Source organism: Oryzias melastigma, linkage group LG6, assembly GCF_002922805.2.
Source record: "Oryzias melastigma strain HK-1 linkage group LG6, ASM292280v2, whole genome shotgun sequence".
NCBI classification, from domain to species: domain Eukaryota; kingdom Metazoa; phylum Chordata; class Actinopteri; order Beloniformes; family Adrianichthyidae; genus Oryzias; species Oryzias melastigma.
In genome coordinates this window covers 29,501,352-29,524,702 of record NC_050517.1, presented here as the reverse complement: position 1 = coordinate 29,524,702, position 23,351 = coordinate 29,501,352, and the positions used below count along the sequence as shown (strand labels likewise).

Genomic DNA, 23,351 nt, shown 5'->3' with positions numbered 1-23,351 from the left:
CGATTTAAGCTTAACTGATCAATAATCAATTCATAAAAATATGGATCAATTTGGCACATAATGCTAAAATCCACTAGCTTGATGCTAACGTTTAATGGAAATTCCCATAGGACGGCTAATGCTAACACTCTGTCGACCTAAACATACATTACAGACAAAATGAACATCTTTATAAACTCACAGGCAGCAATTTTCAAAATTCTTAAGGAAATATTTTTAAGGTAACCATTTGTGGTTAAAAGCACATTTTTTTCCTCATACTTTCTTCTTCTTCTGGAATAAGGTGTAATGCTATAGCCCGATCACCACCTAGTGGCCAAACTGAAACGTCCTCCAGGAGAAGCAGAACAATGTTTACAATGTTGATGATCTGAACATTTTTGTTAGAACTTCTCCTTTTGAGAAATCATGTAACACTGTATGATATTAATCTCATTATTTCCCTAATACATGTTACAATATGTGAACTGTATCAGATTAATAAAAATATATTCAAGTCATATAGCAGTATTAATGTATTTCTAAACAAATGTGTTTGTGTAAACTCAAAATTGAAGTGAATCGGAATCGATATAGACTCTTGTAAATTTAATTGAATCGTTTCTAGAAATTTGTATCCATTCCCAGCCCTATTATTTATACTTTTCCATCCAAAAGCCAGAAAAATTGAACATTTCTGCAACAGCAAAGAAAGTCCTGACCTACATCTCCACAAGTTCTCAGCTGAGTTTGCTCTGCTGCTAACCACATCTTCCATTCAGTCTCTACACTCGTCACCCTTCAGCACTCCGTCCGTCCTCTAAGGAGCCTCATCTGCAAATGACAACAGATAAAAAACCACAGCCCGCTGACCATGTGACCCAACAACTATCATCCAAAAGCAGCTTCATCTAGATTGTGTTTATGAAGGTTTGAAAGAGAAGCAGCTTTGACTGTAGCTCGCTACATCCTGACATTATGCAAAGTCACTTAACGAGGCCAAAAGTTCACCAACCTGCCAGAAACCTATTTTAATATTGTTCAGGTGGTGTGCAGCAGGTTCTGTCCCTGCTTGTATCTCCAGATGAACGTCTGGGCCCTCATGAGCCTGGTGACAGCGCCGGCACATTCGAGGAGTTTGAACCAGACGAGAAATCTAATTACACCGACTCTTTATGAAGTCATGTCTACAACCGAGGTCAAAAAGTGCAATCCAGATTCACATTTTCCAACATCCACCCTTTACAGCATCAAACGGACGGAACAATGTGAGCTGCCTGCGAAAATCCAACGCCAGTGTTACCATGAGCACAGCGGAGCGTAAAAGCAGTTTGACTTGAAACACGCCCGTCCTGCTGAAGCCGTGCGGCCGAAAGCTGCGGAACGCTGAAGACTTTTGGTTTTCTGCTGCTGTTTTTGCCACCCCAACAACTACCCCGTCTCATTGCCTGCGATTGCTTTGCCCCATCACTGGACCTCCCTGATCTGGCACCACTCCATCATGGCCTTAGTTACCTCGCCTGTTTACCCCTCTCAGCCCCTCACACACATGTACACTTTCCCACACGTAGGGCACATTTCACACAGGCAGGCGCTACCTCTGCGCCTGAAGCCGGAGGAAAGCGGCGGTCACGGAGCGCCGCTAACGGAGGCCTCCCCGACCACAAAGTAGGAACACGCAGCGGCAGGTTTGAAAGGTTTTACGGCTGCAGTATTAGCTGATGAAGGCAGTGGGGGAGAGGATGGGGGACGGGGGGGCACGAGCATCTACCCACAGAACACTCTCCCACATGTGGTGTCAATTAGGAACAATCTTGTTTTCTTCCAGCCGCTGCAAAAGAAAGGAGGCTTTCTGAGCGCCCGGGCGAGGTAGGAAGGAGAAGTGAGGAAGAGGACGAAGGCTCGCTGTAGAGCTGGTCTTCTCAGGTACGGAGGGAGCAGCAGGTCTGCATGACGGTCACGCACAGCAGAGTACATTTCAGTACACTCCAACTCGGAGGACTGACACGTCTCATCACTGATGATCAAACAAGCTCCTCCCCCTGAGTCAGAGAACAGGACGTCCCTCTGAAACATTCAGATGGCTTCAGTTATGTTTCCCCTCACAAATGATGGACCATTTTTGTTATTGATCCCTTTTTTAAGATTGGAGGTGTCCAGTCAGCTGGGCAGAAGGGAGGGGCAAACAAGTGTCTGTAACGCGTTTGATCGCAGGAACGACACAGATCCGCCTCTTAAGGCTAATATCTGAGCTAACACAGTCTCAGAGTTCAGGTGAACAAACAACAGTGGTCAAAAAGTGATGTCAACGGCACGTCTTAAAGTCCTACTCTCGTCATCCTCTGATCCATTTCTTATTCATTCCGAGTAGTCTTTTTGTGATGATGAAGCCGTTTTTAGACAAAATTTATGTCGTTTTCTAGGACATAGTGTCTGCAGAGCGACATGAGGTCATTAGAAATCCATCTGAGTTGTGGGCGGTACCATTCGCAAAAATTTCCCATCATCTCTTTGTTTGCACTCTAGCTTACAGCCCCTCATACCACCAACCTAACATTACCGCTGCAACAAAAATGGCGACTAATATTGGAGCTATCCAGTTCTGATCCAGATTCCAGCTAAGACGAGGAAAGCAAAGACGTTCATGGATCTATTTGTTTGCAGGTGGATGATCAGAATGGGGGGAGTAGGGAGTTTGTAGCCTCGCCCACTGTAGTTTCTATACAACAACTACAGACTTTTTCAGACCTCATTTTCTTCATCTGCTCCTAAAACCCAATAAGTTCAATAAAAAATAGAAATGGAGGCTTAATCTTAATTATCTTCATAAATGTCCCCCATCATGAGAAAAATGCCACAAGAACATGTCAGACAATAGTAGTCGATTAATCATGACTATAACAACTATTATAATAGTCGACGACTATTAAATAGTCTCAAAACTACGTTGTGCGCTTTCTAATGCCGTGTCTTTGACACACACGTGCAGCAGTGCTGATCCGGGTCTGTAGTGACGTCACAGGAAGTTCTAGGAAGACTCAGGTACTATAACAACACGTCAACGAAGTGGGGAATATAAAAAAAAGAAAAGAAAATAGTGTCCAATGCAATATCTGGTAAAGATGTGCGTTTTAAATCCAGTTTACGAATGGTCCGATTAGTCGGCTAATCCAAAAAACAATTTGTGGTTAGTTGACTATTGAAATAATGGTTTGTGGCAGCCCTATTAGACACACTAAAAACACCCTTTTCACTGGAGTGGGTCTTTAGGGGGTTAAAGACCTGTTCCATCTTTTCATCAAGTGCAGGGCGATATGACGATATATATCTTGTTGAGGATTGAAAAGTGTCTATCGTGCCAATTCTCTTGTATCGTTTATAACCTAATTAGATCAATTACTATGCCAAATATATCATTAAATAGTCCGAAACTCGTGAGTGTGTACACAAAAAAAGTATATAAGTGAAAATAAAGACAAATTATAAAGGGATTCTTCGGAAAGATCTCTATCTAGTGGTTTTGCGGCATAAAGCTGTTTTGCAATTTGTAAATTATACTAGGAGGCTATTCCCTTCCGCACTGATGCTAACACAGCAAACCTATCACTCAAGGAAAGTCCACGAATATTTATGGTTATATATCGTTATTTTGATATAAAATAATTAATATTGTGATAGAATTTTTTTTCCATATCGTCCATCACCATTTCCAGCATTAATAGCCTTAGGCTATTTATAAGCATTATAAGAACTATAACCCTTAGGCTGTCGGATCCTGGAGATCCACCACCCAGCCAGTTCTACCTGCTTTCTGCTGATTAGCCGACTCAGTCGTCTTCTTTCTGCCTGAAACACCTGATCCAGGTAATCAGCAGCAAGAAATGCAGCGAAAACTGGAGAACCGATTTGATGGTTTACCAGACCTGCTTTGACCTTTGACATGTGCACGAGGAACCTTCTTAAAGCTCCTATCAAACTGATTTCTCTGATTTAAAGAGGGAACAAGTCGCCGATTTCACAAAAAATGGTTGTAAATCGAATGAAACCCTCAGACCAACACTGGGAATCATTACCTGAATCATAAACAAAAAGGCCCAACACGATGAATACGACTCCTGCAGTCATTCATGTTTCCAACGCCATCAAAAGATTTGTTCTTCCCCGATGGCGGGGCTGATTTCCAAGATGCCAGTGCCAAGAGCCATTAGGCTCAAAATGTGAATGAGCGCTTCATGAAGCATGAGACAACATTTTCACACATTGATAGGCCAGCACAAAGTCCAGACCCTCACTGTCCTGGGAATCTTTGGAATGTGCTGGAAAGGCCTTCACGCAGCAGTCAGACTCTGCCTTCGCAAACACAAGAACTGTGACATTGCATAAGCTCATCAAAGGCCCGCCAATGCAGCTGAGGGCACAATCAATGCCAACAGGGATCCACACTTATCCTCAGCTGCACAGAACAACGTAGAGAAGTCATTTCACAGGAAAACCCGCTGACTGTTGGGAACGAGTGCTGAGGAAACATCTGATCACACAAACACAGCAGGTCTGCAGCAGCTTTGTTTGATTAAAGCTCACCCCCCCACTATGAGAGCCAGCCAGCAGATCCTAGAAACACCACACCTTCAACAGCCAGAACAGTGAAGGCGTGAAACGCCGATTCTGGAGGTTCTGAGAGCAGCAACAAACCAGGAGGATTCACGAACGAAGAGACCGTCATGGAAACATCCGACGCAAAACAACGGAAAGAAACGGCCTCTGATCAACCGGGGGGAACAAAACAAGCTGAAAATGTATCTAAAGATCCCTTCTTATCAAAAAGTTTAATCGAGAAACACTCGAGTTTAAGAGATAACTGTGCCAAGTTTAAGAGAAAGGTCATCAAGCTTTAAGCTAATTTTTAATCAACTGAATTTAATTTGATCCATTTATCCATTTTTTGTTTTATTTACCAGTCTTGGTCACCTGCACTTGTGCAGGGGGTGGACCCATTCGGGTTCTGTGGGTTTTTGGGTTGTCTGGTCCGTGGCGGTTCTTAAAGGGAGCGCAGGCAGGTGTGTCTTACAGCTCCATTGAGGTTTGTATGATGGCCTCAAGAGAAAAATAACGTACTATTGACGTGTGTGGACCTTTCTGTGTGGAGTTTGCATGTTCTCATGCATAGGTTTTCTCCAGGGACTCTGACTTCCTCACCATCCAAAAACATGCTTCATACGTTAACTGGTTACTCTAAATCAGGGGTGTCAAACTCAAATACACAGGGGGCCAAAATCCAAAACACTCTTTAGGTCGCAAGCCAAACAGAATAGACCTTTAGTGAACACTAAAACTACATTTTTAAAACTTTAACATAATTATGAACTAGATATAAGGTATTACCTGCGATAACGCTAGTGTGAGCTGAATTTGGTCGATGTAGATGCTAGCGCTGAGAGCTGAAAAGGCTTCAGTTGATAGCTGAAAACATTGAAGCTAAAAACTAAAAACGCTAAAGCTGATAGTTAGCTAAAATATTATCTAAAAACAAAATTAGTCTAAATAACTAAATTTAAAAAACTTAGGTTAGTCAAAACAGCTAGCATGTAGCAGAAATATTAGCTAAACTCCATAATAGCCTAAAAATCTTAGTAAATGCCAAAATAGTTCAAAAAGCTAGCAGAATGCCCATTTTTAAAACTTTAAAACCCTAACTTTTTAACATAATTATGAATAATAAAAAGCCAGGAATATTATTCCAGAATAAATCAACTTAAACCTTAAATAACTTTCAATGTAAAATATATTTTGTCAAAATTATACAAGTTAGAAATGAGTGCAAGATACCATCGGGTCAACAATAAAATAAAATGATCTGGAGGGCCGGATAGAATTACCCGACCTAAATATTCCCTTGGTGTGAGTGTGTATGGGTGTGTGACAGAGTGCGACAGAGTGGCGACCTGTCCACAGTATACTCTGCCTTCGCCCATCAGTAGCCGAGCTAGGGTCCGGCACCCCCATGACCCCAAAAGAAAATGAATGAACGAGCTTTCAGTTTGTGTCACAGCGGTCACTATCACCCTCCAGACAGCAGAGATTTCCAACTGAGCTGCAGAATTCAATCTCCATGGAGCAGACTAGAAGACTAGTCATGGTTTAGACCAGAGGTGTCCAAATCCAGTGTCCAATGACCAACCTGCCAATGAAACTCCTTGTTGGCTAAAACACACCATATCCAGGTTCGAGACCTCCAGTTTGACACCCCTGCTTAAGACTCTGGAGTCAGAGGATGTCCCACGATGCTCTTTGCATGAACGTGGTTTGTTAAGTTTTTGTGTTTTTCAACAGTCAAATAGCTAAGATTGTTTTCCCCCAGTATGCTGCTACTAACTAACATTTCTCATCTATGTCGTCTAAAACCACATTCCTTAAAGTTCAGAGGTATTATCGTGACAGAAAAAGCTGTGAGTTTCCTTTGATTTGGGATCAAACTGAAGCGCCTGAAGATTCTCAGTAACTGATGAAAGTAAACACTGGAGTATCCACAACGTACAGGAAAGTACAGCAGTGGGACAGTTAAGAAAAACCGACCAAAGTCAGGATGACTGGAATGTATTACGACTGTAGGAACATTAGACAGACATCAGTGAACATGCGTGTGTCGTCCATCTCCTCACCAGCTGAACATATGCCACTTTGTAGTCTGGCTTCTTGACCTTCTGGTTCAGGTGGTTCCTCTTCTTATTGGATCCTGGAAAACAGAAAAAGGTTTTCATTTTTTTTAGCTTAAAGAAAAGACAAAAAGTCAGAGAAAGACTCAAACATGAAACAATTCCAACAGCAGGAAATGAGCTCGAGTCTCACCCTATAACGAACCAATAGAAGCCAACATCAGTCCACCTGAGTGGTTTTTGATTCTCAAAGAAAGACAGGGTTCCTACGCGTTTCTTCAAGTTAAATTTAACAAAACAGATACTAGTTGGAGTTGGAGATTGGTCAAAGTAAGATGAAGAGGGCAGAAATATGGACAAATTCATAGACGCATTCAGCAACTGGAGATTTTCACATTATTTCCAATTGTTTAAAAACAGGCAAAAACAATTCAGTTACGTTGTAATGGTCTAAAGTTTTAGACCAAAAAAGGAATACGATGTTTGAAATGGCCCTATTCTTAAGAACAAGATATCAACATTTTTTGCTTTTTGAATGTCTTTATAATTCAAGGCTTTCAGACTTTTTAAGATTTCCCAATGAAACAAACAGCACCTTGTAAAAACATTCCAATTACCGTATTTTTCGGACTATAAGTCGCACCGGAGTATAAGTCGCAGGGGCCAAAAAATGCATAATGAAGAAGAAAAAACCATACATAAGTCGCACTGGAGTATAAGTCGCATTTTTTTCAAGTAATTTATTTTACAAACTGGTTGAAAAAAACGATATTACATCATCCTGGAAGGTAAGTTATAACATTCATAAGTGAATAGAAAACAGGCTGAATATGTGTCAACACATATTCACATATTAGAATCATGAAAAAAACGAAAAGGTGTAGCATTTATATAACATAACAGTTTTATTTAACTATAGCCTCAAGAACTCATCAACTTTGTATCTTTACTGTAATTGCACGCAATCTCACTCCATATCAATAAATCCGTTAAATTCTTCGTCCTCTGTGTCACGTCTGAATAACTAAAGTAAATAAAGTAATTGAATAGATCACCATAAGAGGGTTCTCTAGACTTACGGTCCATATCTCATCTCGTTAAAAATTCGTATATAAGTCGCACTGGAGTATAAGTCGCAGGGACATTCAATCTATGAAAAAAACCGCGACTTATAGTCCGGAAAATACGGGTAATCTAAATTCCTGTGCCAGTGTAGTTATTTGATCCGCATCAATTTGCTTCATCCAAAACCATCAAACTGAAGTGGACCTGGTAAAACCAGATCTAAGATCAGAGTCTGGAATCACAGACGTTCCCGTCAGAGTTAGGAAAGGCTGATGACACAAGACTTTATCTGGCAGTAGTGCTGGACGATATGGAAAAAAAATGTATATCATGATATAGATTATTTCATATCACAATAATGATATATATATATATATATATATATATCTCACTATATAACCACAATAAATTATATTTTCTGTCAAATATGACAAAAAATGTCATTACTTACTTTTCTCTGACTATTTTTTCAAGTAACATGTAGCTGAATAGTTACAGAAGATAAACTTTTTTTTCATATTTCTTAGTAGGGAAACATATTTTTGCACAAAAGTTCAGCAATAAAAATAAACAAAGAAAAACAATAGAAATGGCACAATAGACACTTTTCTTTTGCCCACATGACATGTATGGTCATATCGACCAGCACTATCTGGCAGATAAGCCGATAAAAATGTGTCTGATGAAACGAGATGAGATGGAACAGAAAACGCAGGTGAAGCTACTGGGGGTAATCACGGAGGATGAAGTGTCCTTGGACGGTCAGACGAACGGTGGTCTCTAAACGGGTTAAAGCCCAGGAGTTAACAAGAGAAGTTTCCCAAGAAAGATCGTTCCACACATCATCCAGTCTGGTTCTCTTTTGAATGATCGTTCAGATCTTTGGTTAAACATTCATCAATAAAGTAAAAAAGAAAACAGACAATTAGAAGGAAATAAAGCTGCAGAGTGGCTGTATAAGGTAATAAACATTCATGAACTGGTTTCAGAGAACACGGCTATGAGTATTACTACAACATGTTTTTGTAACTTTCTCTGTATATATGTTTTGGTGTAATTTATTATCTTTAAAAAGCCACTGCTGGAAAAAAATGGCAGCCATGTTGTTGGAAGATAATGAGGATTCAAACAAACAAAACATCTCCTCCTTTAACAAGCAGATATTAAAACTGAACAATTAATCTCCATAACATCAATCAGATGAATTTTTTTCATTCTTCACACAATAATCCAATGTTACTGGAGGGTCCTGGTTTGCAAGGACCTTTAAACGGCAGGTAGATGAAGTGTGCAGCTGGACGTGGTCATTCCAGCTCCCACCTTCTCATCAGTGTGTAGTGATGAGGACAGGAGGCCTGCTGAGTGTTTATGTGAAGCAAAGGTTCAGAAAGCAGATAAATATTAACTCTCACGCTCTCTTATGGGGTCCAGATGACCCCACCCTTGTAATGATGAGTGATTCCTCCCATGACAAAGGTGGACAGGATTTTATGTCTCCCATAGACACCAGTGAAGGAAAAAAAAAATCAGTGAAAAATGAAGTTCAGTGCGTTGTCTTGTGGGGTCCAGATGACCCTACTCTTAATGTAAACATGCCTAGGATAGCACAAAGGTTACATCAATACAAAGGTTAAAACTATGAGAAATCTGTACCTCCGACACTTCGCTGAACAAAAGTTTGGTGGTCAACTCGACAGGAGCTGAGTATCAGTCGTTCCTATGGAAACGGTTTATGACGTTAAAAACAAGGGAAACATTCCACTATAATGACTTATTTGTAGGTTCATGTATGGATGGATGTGCGTGTGTGTGTGTAACACAAAGCAAGCAATCACCACCCTGCCAGTCCACAGCCCAGGGAAAGCCCTAAGTGAGGTTGTAAAACACCCCGTTCACGCCACCGCGGGTAAGAGAAGCCCCAGTGTGGGTGGTAGACAGGAGTAACCAACTATGCGTGCACATAATAACACATAACAATAACACACAATGTACAGCTCCCATCATCGCACACAAGCACCCCCCCCCACACACACACACACACACACCCGCACACACACACACACCCCTCCCCTGTACAGCTCCTATCATAACATACTGGCACACAGGAAAACTTTCTCCAACTTTCAGATTGCGGTCTGGCAGCCAGCTATCACATTACAAATCCCAGGCCCGAGAGGTAACCATGGCAACACCTTTCAAAATAACACCACCGCACAAGGAGGTAAAAGGAGTTGTTTGAGCCCCTCACGCACCCCAGCCTGCTCCTGTTTTTCAAACAGCCAATGGAGCAAAGCCCGGCGCGGAGAGGCACGCCTCCTCTGACGCAGCTGGGGATAACCTGGGGCCCTGGCCGCCTTCGCCTCTTTATTCCGCTGTGTTCCCCTAATGCTCACAGCTTTGCCTAAACTCACCTCACCAGAGGCTTCTCCTTCCAAGCTTTGCTTCTAGTAAAACAACTAATGAGCAAAGCAAACTGCTGCTGCTCAGACCTGGCATCCCTTCGCCTCTCTGTCCATGACACCTCTCTCCTCCAGAGGTAGAGGGTCCTCCTGTTGGTCCTTCCAGAACAGAACCACAGCTTGGGATCTCTGCATCGTCACAACCATCCCGTTTTCATTGACTGGATTTTACAGTGAGCTTACAAGTCCTAAAAACCAAATGAAAACTTTCATTATTTCATGCAAATGTCAGTTTTTTCCCCCTCATTTAAAAAAAAAAAAAAAAACGACTTTGACGTGTAAGTCGTTAAGATGCAAGAGGATAAATACTGGCGAAAGGCGTCTTCAGGTGGCTGAAGGTCAGTTCTCCTTCACATTCATGCAAACCCAATGGACCATAAGGAGAGTTAACATGTAAAAACTGGATCAGGATTCCATTGTTCAAGTTAGCTGTACCTAAATGAGGTCATGGCGATAAATCGATTTTATCCATCGATTCAAATTTACTTGTGGGAAAATCAAGATTCTATGAAAACGGCAGCAAGCAAAGAGGAGCTTCTGTCGCGAGGCCAAAAAAAAAAAATAAATAAAAGTTTGTTGCACAATATTGTTCAAGCATTCCCACCCTCAAAACTTCTGTACACTTCTCCACAGCGTTTAGTTTAGGCCAGGGATGGGCACGTTTTCCCACATCCCCTGCTCTGGCATCTTTTAATTGGCTGGACACACCTGAACCAGGTAATCAATCATGATTATGATGATGGCCATGGATATCTGAAGAACAAGCAGACAGCAGCCATCCCTGGTTTATGCTGCTGGAGCAGCAAGATGTGTGGGATCCAGACAGAACTGGAGGACCAACCTGCTGGACTCACTGCAGCAGCAGAGTGTTTAATACAAAGTATCAGAGACAGCGATATCATTGGACACTGAGGGTATGATGCTAAAGCTATGCTAACCAGTAGTTCCGCATGTCACCAGTGTGACCACAAATCGGTTTAAAGTAGGGCTGCAACAGATCATGAAACTCACGGTTCGGATTGTGTCACAGTCTTAGGGTCATGGTTCAGATCATTTTAAAAAAAAAAAAAAAACCTGCAAAAAGCCAGATAAAAGCGTAAAATTAATTTTTGGAAAAGCTTCAAAACAAATATTTAATAATGTAAGCTCATTGGGGTCTATTTATTAAAACAAAACCGCTTTAAACCTTGAACACAAACAAAATGCTAAAACATGTAGTTTCATTTACGTCTTTAGACCAAATCTACAAAAACTGAGAGAAAAGAACGCTTAAAAATAGTTTGGAAAATACCAAATCTACCTGGAGTACCCCTTAAAATGCCGATGTCCAAATGCTGATCAGTTAAAATTAAACCTAAAATTATTTTTTGGTATTAATTGTTTTATTGAAACCAACTCCAGGAACATTTAAATATAAAAAATAATTATTATCCGTAAAAGATGGCGCTACTGTGCCCACTTTTCCTGGCGATTTATTATCCCTTCCACTTGCCCTTCTATCGTCCCCTGACTGCAACGCCCCTGTTACGGAGCAGCGGCTTTCTCCTGTGCGGGACAGCGGCTGCTATGGTGGATCCTAACTGGAGCATTCTCTGAACCCAGGATGGAGCCGTGTCCCGATGCTTTTATTCAGCTCTTAAAATTAAATAAACCTGACATTTCAACATTGGGGTCCTCCATGATGACGTCGAGAAAAGTTTTTGATGGAAGCTACATTAATAATCTACTATATCTCTTGAATATATTTCTATTAATCTGATACAGGTCACATACTGTAAAATGCATTTGTGAAATAATGAGATATTTAATATAGAGTGTTACATAGTTTCTCAAAAGGGAAAGTTCTAAAAAAAATGTTCAGATCATTAACATTGTAAACATTGTTCCGGTTCTCCTGGAGGGCGTTTCAGTTTGGCCACTAGGTGGCGATCGTGCAATAAGATTACACCTTATTCCAGAAGAAAATATGAGCAAAAAGCTGAATTCGTTTTGGCTCACAAAGCCCATATTTATGGTAAACTAATGTTGTCTGTCCTCTCTCCTCCTTTCTGTAATTAGAAAAGCCTGAAATAATCTGGCCATCCAATCCCGAGTTGACTCCACCCACCTCAATAACAGCTCAAAAATGTCGAACTGGGCAGGACAAAGGAAAGCACTACGGAAAAGTACATTTGGTACCTCCCACTTTCCCATAAAGTGGGCGTGGTCTAAACAGTTTGAAGGGATGGTCCTCTTTCATTGTTAAAACTGCCCATCAGAATTGCAGTCAAAGTTCTGGCTGTCCTGCAAAACATCCACCAGCTCTACAACTCAGAATGAGGTGCTTTCAGTTGAATTTCAATTCTGTGCACAAGTCTCTCCATGTCGGTCCATCGGCGTTTATGTAGAATACCACTGCTCTGACTAGATAAGAGCAATGCCAGTGTTTCGGTTGTACAATAAATGTAAAAAGTTGAGAAGTTTAGAACAGCAGAAGCAGTGTAATGTCCATTTGAACAAACTCACCGAACTGTATCCTGGTGCGAATGACTCCAACAGGGACATTGTAGATCTTCTCCAAGTAGTTTTTCACATCATACTTTGTCATTCTGTTCAAAAAAAGAAAAAAAGGGTGTAACTAAGGTCATAGATTACCTTCAGGTTTAGGATATTTGATTACAGAGTCACTAAAGCACAAACAAACATTCTGAATTAAAGATTGATGTTGCTCATGCTACTCCATATCCACGATCCTGACATCTATGGCAAAGTGATGCAGCACATTTCCAAGTGGCATTCCCATAATCTCTGAAGGATTTGATATTTACAGTAAAAGGACAGGAGAGTGGTGTGCAAACCCATATTCAGCTCTCATTCTATGGACCATAAAGCAGAGACAGGAGAAATCTGAGTGTTCATCCTATTAGCCGTCTGCAAGTATCGATCGTGCCCAGTGAAACCCTACACAGGAAGTGAACAAAGCACCACCAGAGGGTCAGCCTCGCCAAGGGTAGCCCACTGGGTAACATGTGGAACAGATTCCTCTGCCCAGTGGAGGAAAGGCTTTTAACTGATAATCAATCTGGCTAATTGGATTAGCCTGGTAGAAAGCCCTTCTCAAATGCGTCAGACAAAGTGCTTAATAGCGATTCTGTGGTCTGTCAAAATTGCCTCGCATGTGGTGTCTTCTATCACCTCATATGTTTCCTTGATAAAAAAAGGGTTGTGGAAATCTAAAAAAGTTGAACACAAGCAGACTTACACCTCAAGCTGTTGCCTGAGACTCTCAGTCTCCATGAACGATGAAATCTGTTTCTATGCTGTGCAGACTATTGCTCCGTCTTTTAGAACAGGAACGGTCGTGGCAGAGCTCCCAGCCCAAATGAGGACTGTTGTTCTTTACATGCTGATGATGGACGTTTGCAAATGCAACGCTGGGAGGTTTTAAAGATGAATAATGGTTCTGGACAGGATATGATTGGGCTGTAAGAAAGTGTTGTATGTAAAGCTGAAGCTTTAGAGACAAAATTGATAACTGATGGTAAATTGTCTTGGAAATCTCATATAAAGGACATAAAACAACCTTTCTAGATCTATTGGTGTTCTGTGTAAAACCAGTGATGTATTAAACAAAGAGTTTGTATCCCATTTACTGTTCATTAGTTGTTCTATATCATTCATATTGTGCAGAGATTTGGGGAAATGCAGGAAAAACCATCATGGAATAATTGGTTAAATTACAAAAAAAGAGCGATTAGAATTGTTAACAGGTCAGGATATTGTGAACCAACTAATTCTTTATGTCGTTTGACTAAAATTTTAAAATTAAAGGACATTGTTTATGTTAAGGTATTAGAAAATGTTTATAGAGCAAAACGTAAGTTAGTTTCAAAAAAGATACAGAAACTATTTATTCAAACGGTTAGACAGTATAATTTAAGAGGTCTTTATTATTTTGAACAGGTTAAAGTTTGAACCAATATGAAGGTGAGATGTGTAATTTTTTTTGTCATGCTGACCAGCTCAGACATAGTTGAGTTTGAGAACTATATTGTGTTAACAGTACAAATGGCAAAATAAACATGAACCAATAAACAAACAAAAAAAATAAAATAAAATAAAGAAATGAGGGCTTGTGTGTCACTCTGTGAATTCAGCTTTTATTTGTCTAAATATTTTCTGAAATTTATGACAATTACTACTAAAAATGTGTCACTATAGAACTCCGTTAACATAGGAACAACTGAATCTTACAAACGTGAACATGTAGGGAGAAGAATTAGAGAAAAAAATAAAGAGAAAGAAATAAAATAAAATAATAATATTGTGGAGTAGAACATCTTACTTGCTAATATCATAGAAAGGGTTTTATTTTTCCAAATGATACAAACTTCTGATGAGTTTTTCTGGTCTTTGGTCGAGTCCAGGAAAAAGTAAAGATCGAGTCTTCCAGAGAACTGCAGCTGCTACTGAGGTGCAGTCATCAAAGTACAAACAACCCACAATGCATTGGAGCATAAAAGAACACACTAAAACAGGCTGTACTGGTCCAATAAAACCCTAGACTTCCAGAATCAGTGGCATACCAGGAAAGCCCAACCAAATGTGTGAGACCCGGTGAAAGGCCAAACAGAAAAACCACAGAGCCTTTGATCCAAATCTCTGCCGGGACAAAGGTTTGAACTCTAAATTCTGTTGAGGAAACACGCTACAGGCAGGTGAAAAAAAACTGCAAATCAAAATTGACAATATTTGAACAATAAGAAATATGTTTATAAAAAAAAAAAAAAGAAGATAAATGTCAAATCAAAATAAAGTATTCAGCACAATCATGGCCGACAGAACTGAACTTGGGTTAAGAAAAAAGTATCAACTGCAGCCGACCTGTCCATTTATACCAACTATTTGTATATATGTGCTCCAGAAAACCTAAAACTGCTTCCATTTAGTTTTAACCATAGAAATACATATTACTCGACAGCTTGACTCCTCCCCCCCTGGTGCTCCAAACAAGAAGTACCTGCTGGTTCCAAGAAGCCAAAATCCTATAGCCTCCTATAGAGAAATAAACAGCTGTTACTCAGTGATTGTATTGGTCAGCATAACCCTTCTTGCTCCGATACCTTTTTTAACATCTTCTTGAGATTCCTCTTTTTTACCCTCAATGTATTTTTAATTTATCGCAAGTTATTCAAGTTATAAACCGACCAATCCTTTCACTGAAAGCGGCTTGAGGTGGGGCCAATAGGCACCACATGGTTTTACTGAGGGATTCGAACGAGCTCTATCCTGATTGGTAACCATAGTTGCCATAAAAACGTGACTCAAACGGAACAATCACTGTCCACTGATTCCAGATGGTGGCATTTGTAATGTGGGAAATCATTTTGCTGGAGCCGGAGATGAGGTATTTTCTATGGGTGATGTCACACCTGCTTGGTCTATTTTTATTTACAGTCGATGATTTTAACTGAGGGGTTAGAGGACAATGATCACCAGATGACCACAGTCATTTGGACAATTCATCAACTGCTCTAAGATCATGAATGTGTGTCTTGGATTTATAAACCAGTAACAGTAAAATAGGTTTGTTTAAACACACTCCTGGCAGAAAAACAAAGCAGATTGGTGCGATCCACTTTTCTAATCTTATGACTAGTTCTCTGACTAGTTCTTCTACTAAAAATCAAGCCAGGCCAGCCTTCATCGGGACATTAATCCTTTACTTAAACTTCACCTGCACTGTTCAGTACCAGGCATTTATCTCTGAGTCACACTGGTTGAAGTTTTGGATAAAGATATCCTGGATCCATTTTAGGTCGGGATCCAATCGGATCATTGAAAATGAACCAAAATCCACTATGAATCATCAACCACAAATATCAGATCGAATTGTTAAAATAAATCGTAACACATCTAATAAATTTGTTTCCCACTACCTTTCACGCAGTTACCTCTTCATGACCATCATATTTAATTGATTCAAACTGTGTCCTACTGTATGTATAAGTGCAAATATGTCTGTAAGGGTCATTATGTCAAAGAGATGGCATCATTTTCTTTTATATTCTTTATTTTTCTATCAATGACCTAATATCTTAAATAGGTTTGATATATCTATTTCTTTTTATTTGTAATACCTTTATTTGGCTGTTGTGGGTTTTTTTACTTGTCCTTGAATTCAGAAACAGACCTGAAATGCTGCTGCGATGTATGTGTTCAAATAATCAAACGGTCTGTTTAGGGTTTCTATGTGAACAACAAACAAAAACAGAAGTCAAACCTAAGAAAAAGAAATGAAGAGTGTGTGATTGAAATGAAAGCTTCTGTTCCTTTCATGGACCCAAAGAACTGCTCAGAATGATTTACCGATTTATCCAGCTCACTAGTTTTCGTCTGTCAAACCAAAATCTGGCTCCAAAGATGTGGCAAGCAGACGTGCTTTCCAACAGATCTGCAGCGTCTCTCCCAGAACCGCTGCCTCTAAGCGAGTTCAAGGCAGAAGTGAAGCAGAGCAGAGTGACCGGGCTGCTGGAGAACCATTACTCAGAGAGGAAGCTTTTCCTAGAAAGCATGGACGGGACGCTGGAAGAGAGGAAAAGGGTTTAAGGAGATGTCAAGTCTCCTGTGGATCATTAGCAAAGGGTTCAGTGATCCTGATTAATGAGGAGAACATTTTGCGAATACTCTCTATATTTACCACTCCATTTATCAAACCACCACAAACCTGACATGGTATGTCTGAATCTGGCAGATGGACCCTATGAATACACCCAGAGTTACCAGCCATAGCTCAGGGGGGTCACAATAACCCTTTCCAAAGTAGTAATGAGTAAAATTAAAGACCTACTCAGATGAAAAGGTGGTTTTTAAGGGAAAGGTTCAAACTCCATTTCTGAGGATTTCTTCATTCAAATTGTGATGAATCAGGAAGATTAGTCTTGTGATGTCACAAATGTGTTGGGCGGGGCAACAAGCTGCCTCCTCCGCCCCTTTCTGATGCATCCACTTGCAGACAAAAAGATCCATGAACGTCTTTGTTCTCTCCGTCTGAGTTGGAATCTGGATCAGAACTGAACAGCGGGATAGCTCCGATATTAGTCGTCATTTTTGTTGCAACAGTAATGTTAGGTTGGGGGTGTGAGGGGCTGTAAGCTAGTGGGAGAGCGTGTAAACAAACAGATGATGGGATATCAGCACAGGCTAACTCTGCACCAACAGTCCTGCCCACAACTCAGAAGTGAATTTCTAATTAACTCCTGCCGCTCTGCAGAAACTATGTCTTAGAAAATAACAGTTTTTGGATATTGGCTAAATGCAGCATCATGATCATAATGAAAACAGTGGGGACGCTTTGGAAATGGATCAGAACAGGATCGGAGTGGAACTTTAAGGTCAAACGTATATGGATACTATTGATAACATAATGTTACAGAAGGTAAATGTGTTTATCACTGCCTGAAAATCAGAAAAAAGCAACTTTACTACAGAAGTTAAGTTTGAGTTTTTCTTCTGCCTGAGAAAGTCACAGCTGTAATAAAATTAGATGAAAGTTCAAAAACTGCTTTATTATCAAAATAAAACTCAAATAAAGTTCTGACAAGAAAAAATGACTGAAGAGTACTGCAAGATCCTTTTTCTGAAATCACTTTTGGTACTAAATGTGCTACTTTTTGTGTCAGTTAATTCCATTAAATTCAATTCAATTTTATTTGTATAGCCCAAAATCACAAAAGAATTAGCCTCATGGGGTTCAAAATATGAACAATGAGAGTATTTTTTGGAAATTTGAAATTGTCCATCATCATCAAAACCATAGAATGTCATCCTCTTTCTGAAATTTAAATGCCAAAAAAACGATTTTGATTCCACTATTTAAAGAAGTAAACACAATAATGATGTCTGGTTTAAAGGGAAACCAAACAGGGAAGTTGGAGGCTGACTCCACCCATAGCTGTAATTTGAACATCCAGTCAGAGGGGTGGAGGTTGGCAACAGGACTGTTATCATTGATGGAGCTTCAGATCATGGCGTGGGACTTAGCTGATTTGACCAATCACAAATTTCAAATGTAATACCTTGATTTAACCTGTGGAGGGCAGCACACAGACAGTTGGTGTCTTTATTTTTTTTAAGAAATAAAAAAAAAAAAGACAACACTTTTGAAGCCCCATTTGGTCAACAGCCAAAAAAAGTTGATTTAGGGTTTGGTTACCCTTTGACGACATAATAAAGCTGATTGAATTAGTATTTAAAACCAGTAAATATGGAACCTGGACACCATTGTGGCAAAAAGCTCCCAGACGTGAATGCTTAAACACCATTTTTTTTTCATCCAAATTTCATTATAAAACTTGCCTTGTTGATGTCTGCAGCTCACTGGAGAAAACGGCAACCCGTGTTTCCACATAATCAACCACAATGAACCATATTTCCAATGTTTAACTGAGCTGTGCGACTACCACTGTGACTCGTTTTTTATGAAACCAACTATTTTCCTACGTAAAACTTGCATAAACTCAGCAAAGTAAAACAGTGAACCAATTAGAAATAAAAGGAATAGATTTCCAATGTGACATCTTGGATTGTGGCTGTAAGAACAATAAAAAAAAACAGCCATTCTACTAGTAAATAACAGTAAAAGTCACCAACATAACTCTTCCCCAAAGTGACATCTCAGCATCAAAGAATCCGGGATTTTATCCTGTAAGTCAAGTTAAAAAATGTAAAAGATGCAACACAACCCAAATGATTTCCAGATCAGAGGTGGAGTTCACAGAAATGTCATGAAGGCATCAGGATTCCATTTAAAACGTGAGGAGTTCCCAGCGAGATCGGCTCTGAAGGCCTCTGATGTTCAGAGCAGCAGCATGATAGCTCTGTGTCTCGCTAGTGTAAATCTTCACCGCTGCTACATAAAAATGTCCAGCAATATCTGTAGCATCCAGCCGGCTGGATTTGAGCTGGGTGTCAGCTGGGACGAGGAAGTGAAGATCTTCATGGACAGAACTTCCTCCAAAATCCTGATTCTTTCTCCTTCCAGTTCACCAAAGACTCTTTTAGCTAATTCTCCAATGTTTATTGACGTCGCTGTGATCAATACATTCAATCATTGGTTTCTCAGAGCAGAAAATAATGAAAATTAACATCAAAATACTCTTTTATTGATTTACAATCCTTTACAACTGCGGTCAAATGAGCCGCCGTTGTTTGATAATCAAAAATCTCTCACAGCATCTAAAGGGAAACAACCTTAAAAAAGGTAATGTTACGTTTTATCATTAGACCAGCTTTAACTCTTTAACTCACATCAAACTAAATAAATACTGTCTAGCTAGCCGCACATCGTGATTCCACAAACATGCTGTGTTCCTACATCTTTCATTTTGGTGTGACATAACTTACACACAGCGTGACTTTTATCCGATTGACGCTATGAAAGCCAAAATGGTTCCAAACCGTCGCTTTAAGCGAGGGCAGGAGCGGTCATATAACAAAATCTGGAAAGTTGTTTGTACACTCTTCAAAAATCTCAGAATGAAAAACTTTTGCATGTTGTTTCTCCTACTTTAAATTGTATAAATATTTCTATTATCGATTGTTTAAAATTCATGAAATGACCTCCCCACCACCACCACTAGGGGTTACAATGGTAAAAAGGAATTTGGGTGTACTTATATATAAAAATAATGTCTCATATTTCAGAAGTCACTTTCTTTGAATGACATCATCAATAATCACCGGTCCGCTAGCGTTAGCGGCGCTCAAATATACATAACAACAGCGGTTTTATAACTTTAATAAGGTCATGCTACAACAAAAAGTCCTTACTTACATTTAAATATAAACCTCTGTGCTTCAGATCGCACCACAAGAAGAAAAGCACTTCTCTCTGAATACCGTTAACTCTTCCACCGTCCACCCAATGAAAAGCTGGTTTTCTAAACGTCGAATAATAAGACTCACATTATTTACCATTTACGTAAACAGTGGAACAGCTACGATGGGTCAAAAATGTGTTATTTAGATGTTGCTGAACACATGTCCAGTGTAAAAGCATTACGTTATGGCGTTATGGTTATACGACTACGCTCCTCTCCTCAGTCAGAGGCCTTCATTGGGAAGTAGTTTCATGCCTGAACATGTTCAAACTGCGATGGCTGCAGAAATAGCCCCTCCTGCTGAAAGCTGAGCCAGAAAATGTTGAGATTGTATGTAAACAAGGCTAAACTGGGGCAGAGGGCTTTGAGCCGACAATAGTGATGCATGCCACATCTGACCAGCATCTCAGTTTAAACACCCGTCTGATTCCGAGCTGCCTTCAGTAACTGCTCAGGTTAAGGCATCAGTCCTCAGCAACGGGTATATATTTATACAAACGTGTTCTTCCAGGACTCCCCGACCGAGATGGCGAGAGAACCTCAGTCATCAAGCTCAGACTGGCATCACATGTCACAGGAGACCAATCGGGTTCAGTCATATGCAGCTGTTGAAAAGCAGATTTAAAATCCGGGCTCCAGATTTAAAGCTGGAAAAACTGTTGCCAGAGTCTGTAGCTTCCCTGTTCCAGGTGATGGGTCGGACAAAAAGTCCTTGTGTTTACGGATCAAATTGATCTGCGATGTCGTCCTGCGACGTCTCGATAAAGGTCGGTGTAACAATGGTTCATCTCTAACGCCCACCCCCAGCCAGATTGAAGTATCATTTCCAGAAGTTTAAGGCGCTCTGATTACACTTGTTCTTTGAAAACCTGGGAAAGTAGGTGAAAGGGTATCTGGTTCCAGCAAAGTTGAACATCAGACAAAAGCAACTTTTACGGTTTTTCCACAAGCTGACAGAAAACTGCATGACACATTTTTAATGTTCCACTGACAAAAGAGTCATTATAAGGTAAATAGTGCTGTCAGTCTTACACACAAACACTGACACGACAACACAATGGGCAGTGACACACAGCAGGAGGTCTGGGAAAAGAGGACAGAAAAAGTGTCAAAAATCCGAACCAAGTGGTGCGGTTCGGTTTGTCAGGACAGTCAGGTGACAAAGCCAAAGGCTGATAATGACCAGGACTACCACGATCAGTCGACTAACTGACGACTTATCAACTATTAAAATGGTCTACGACTAATTTAATAGTCCATTAGTCATCACTTTTTATTATATGGAGTCAGAGTGCAGTAAAGTTAAAAGTTATAATGGCATTATGCTAGCTTTTTGGGCTATTTTGGCATTTATTAATGCTTTTTAGGCTAATTTGGAGTTTAGCTAATATTTCAGTTACATGCTAGCTGTTTTGGCTAATATAGGATTTTTTGTCATTTTTTAAGGTTAATTCGGAGTTTAGCTAATATTTTAACAGCATTTTAGCCATTTTGGCTAACTTAGGCTTTTTTTGTTTTTTTTAGGATAATTGGGCATTTAACTAATATTTTAGCTGGCTATCAGCTTCAGTGTTTTTAGCGATCAATTTCAGCATCTTCAGCTATCGTCACTGTCATCTTCAGCCGCCCAATTCACTTTTCAGCATTCAAACTAACATCATCGCAGATAATGTTTGTTTGAATATGTATCTTTTTTTTTTGTTAGTTTAAAGTTAATGATGGTTAAGATGTTTTACATCCACTTTATGCATAATAGGTGATTAGGCGACTACTAAAATAATCGTTTGTGGCAGCAGTAATGATGACTCATGTATGCAGTAAGTACAATGGTCGTGCACATGTGACCCAAAATACCTGATTCTGAAGACCAACAGGTAAGTGTAAGGGAAACATCTGTGATATACTAATTGTTCTTTATCAGTAAAGCAGCATTTTGTTTCAGTGTTATGTTTGTATAAAAACACACACAATGAGGCCAGCCTGTTGGACTTATAGTAAGTAAGTTTTATTTATACAACACCTTTCACAGACAAGTCACAAGGTGCTTCACAAGTTAAAAGCATCAAAACAAATACTTCAAAAGGTAAGAAGATAAAAGACAAAGCTTCACAGGTTAAAAACAGAAGATAAAACCTCATAAACTAAGAGACATAAAAGACAATAGGAAGTAAAACAATCATTACAAGCCCAATTTAAAAACAGATTCGGTTAAAATGCTGAGCAAAATAAAAGGTTTTAAGTTGGCTTTTAAAGAGTGAACAGAGTCCAGGGAACGCACGACTTGCATGTTAAAGACGCACTCCAATGAAAAGTATGTTTTTAACATGTTCCATTGTTTTTATGATGAGGACATACAAGAAAATTAAGATTAAAGATGTGTTTTTGTGTATTTCTTAATTCAAATCATTGAGAATAAGGAGCATATGAAAAAAGCTTTAAGTTGTTGCATACAAACTACAGTGGGCGGGGCCACAAGCTCCCTGCTCCGGCACGTTCTCATGCATCCACTTGCAGACAAATAGATCCATGAACGTCTTCATTTTCCTCATCTGAATCTGGATATTGCTCAGATATTGCTGCCATTTTTGTTGCACCGCTAATGTTAGGCTAGAGGGGCTGTAAGCTAGCAGGAGAGGGTGTAAACAAAAGCTTACTCCTACACAAACAGTCCAGCTCACAACTCGGAGGTGAATTTCTAATGAACTCCTGCCATTCTGCAGAAACTGTGTCCTAGAAAATCATAACTAAAAGACTACCGGGAATGCTTTGGAAACAGATTAAAAGATGACCAGATTGGGACGTTTACTCTTTTATTGACGGGCATTAGCGAGACACAATGCTGTAATGTTGAGACAAAAGTATGTTTTCAGCTAAATGCAAATGTAGAAGAATAAAAGTTAAACTAAACAAGACAACAGTCAAGTTTAGATTTGGCTGAAGCATACTAAACCAGATTCGTCAGGATAAACCTGGAGTGAACTGGAGGGACAAAGACACTGAAAGAAAAAACGAGTAGATATTAAAATCCTAAAGTATGAATTCCTCAATGAGAAAAGCATTCGTGTAGACTGAAAAGAAGAATGAGCAAACATGATTAGGTTTGTTTTCCAGACTTTGCCTGCAGCCTTTGTAAGCCTGCCATACAAAAACACGTATGAACAAACATACAGCAAACATCAAAGGACACGGTGTGAGAGCGGCTTTGTGGTAAAAATGAAATAGGAGAATTAGGCATTGTGCGGGTGAAGTCAAAAGAAAGCCGCTGCTCATTGTTAGCAAAACTATAATCAGGTTGGGTTGAGGCATCAACAATGTGCCTACATTGTCCCATCAAC

At 39.8% G+C, this 23,351-nt stretch overlaps 1 protein-coding gene across 1 annotated transcript in view; it reads right to left on the bottom strand.

The window, feature by feature from the left end:
* mrpl23 (mitochondrial ribosomal protein L23) overlaps positions 1 to 23,351 on the bottom strand; it is a 49,687-nt gene that overhangs the window by 18,030 nt on the left and 8,306 nt on the right. The window contains exons 3-4 of the mRNA XM_024280717.2: positions 12,662 to 12,744; positions 6,639 to 6,712 (exon numbers count right to left, since the gene is read on the bottom strand). Of these exons, the coding sequence (XP_024136485.1) occupies positions 6,639 to 6,712; positions 12,662 to 12,744 (157 nt within the window). The remainder of the gene's footprint in view (positions 1 to 6,638; positions 6,713 to 12,661; positions 12,745 to 23,351) is intronic.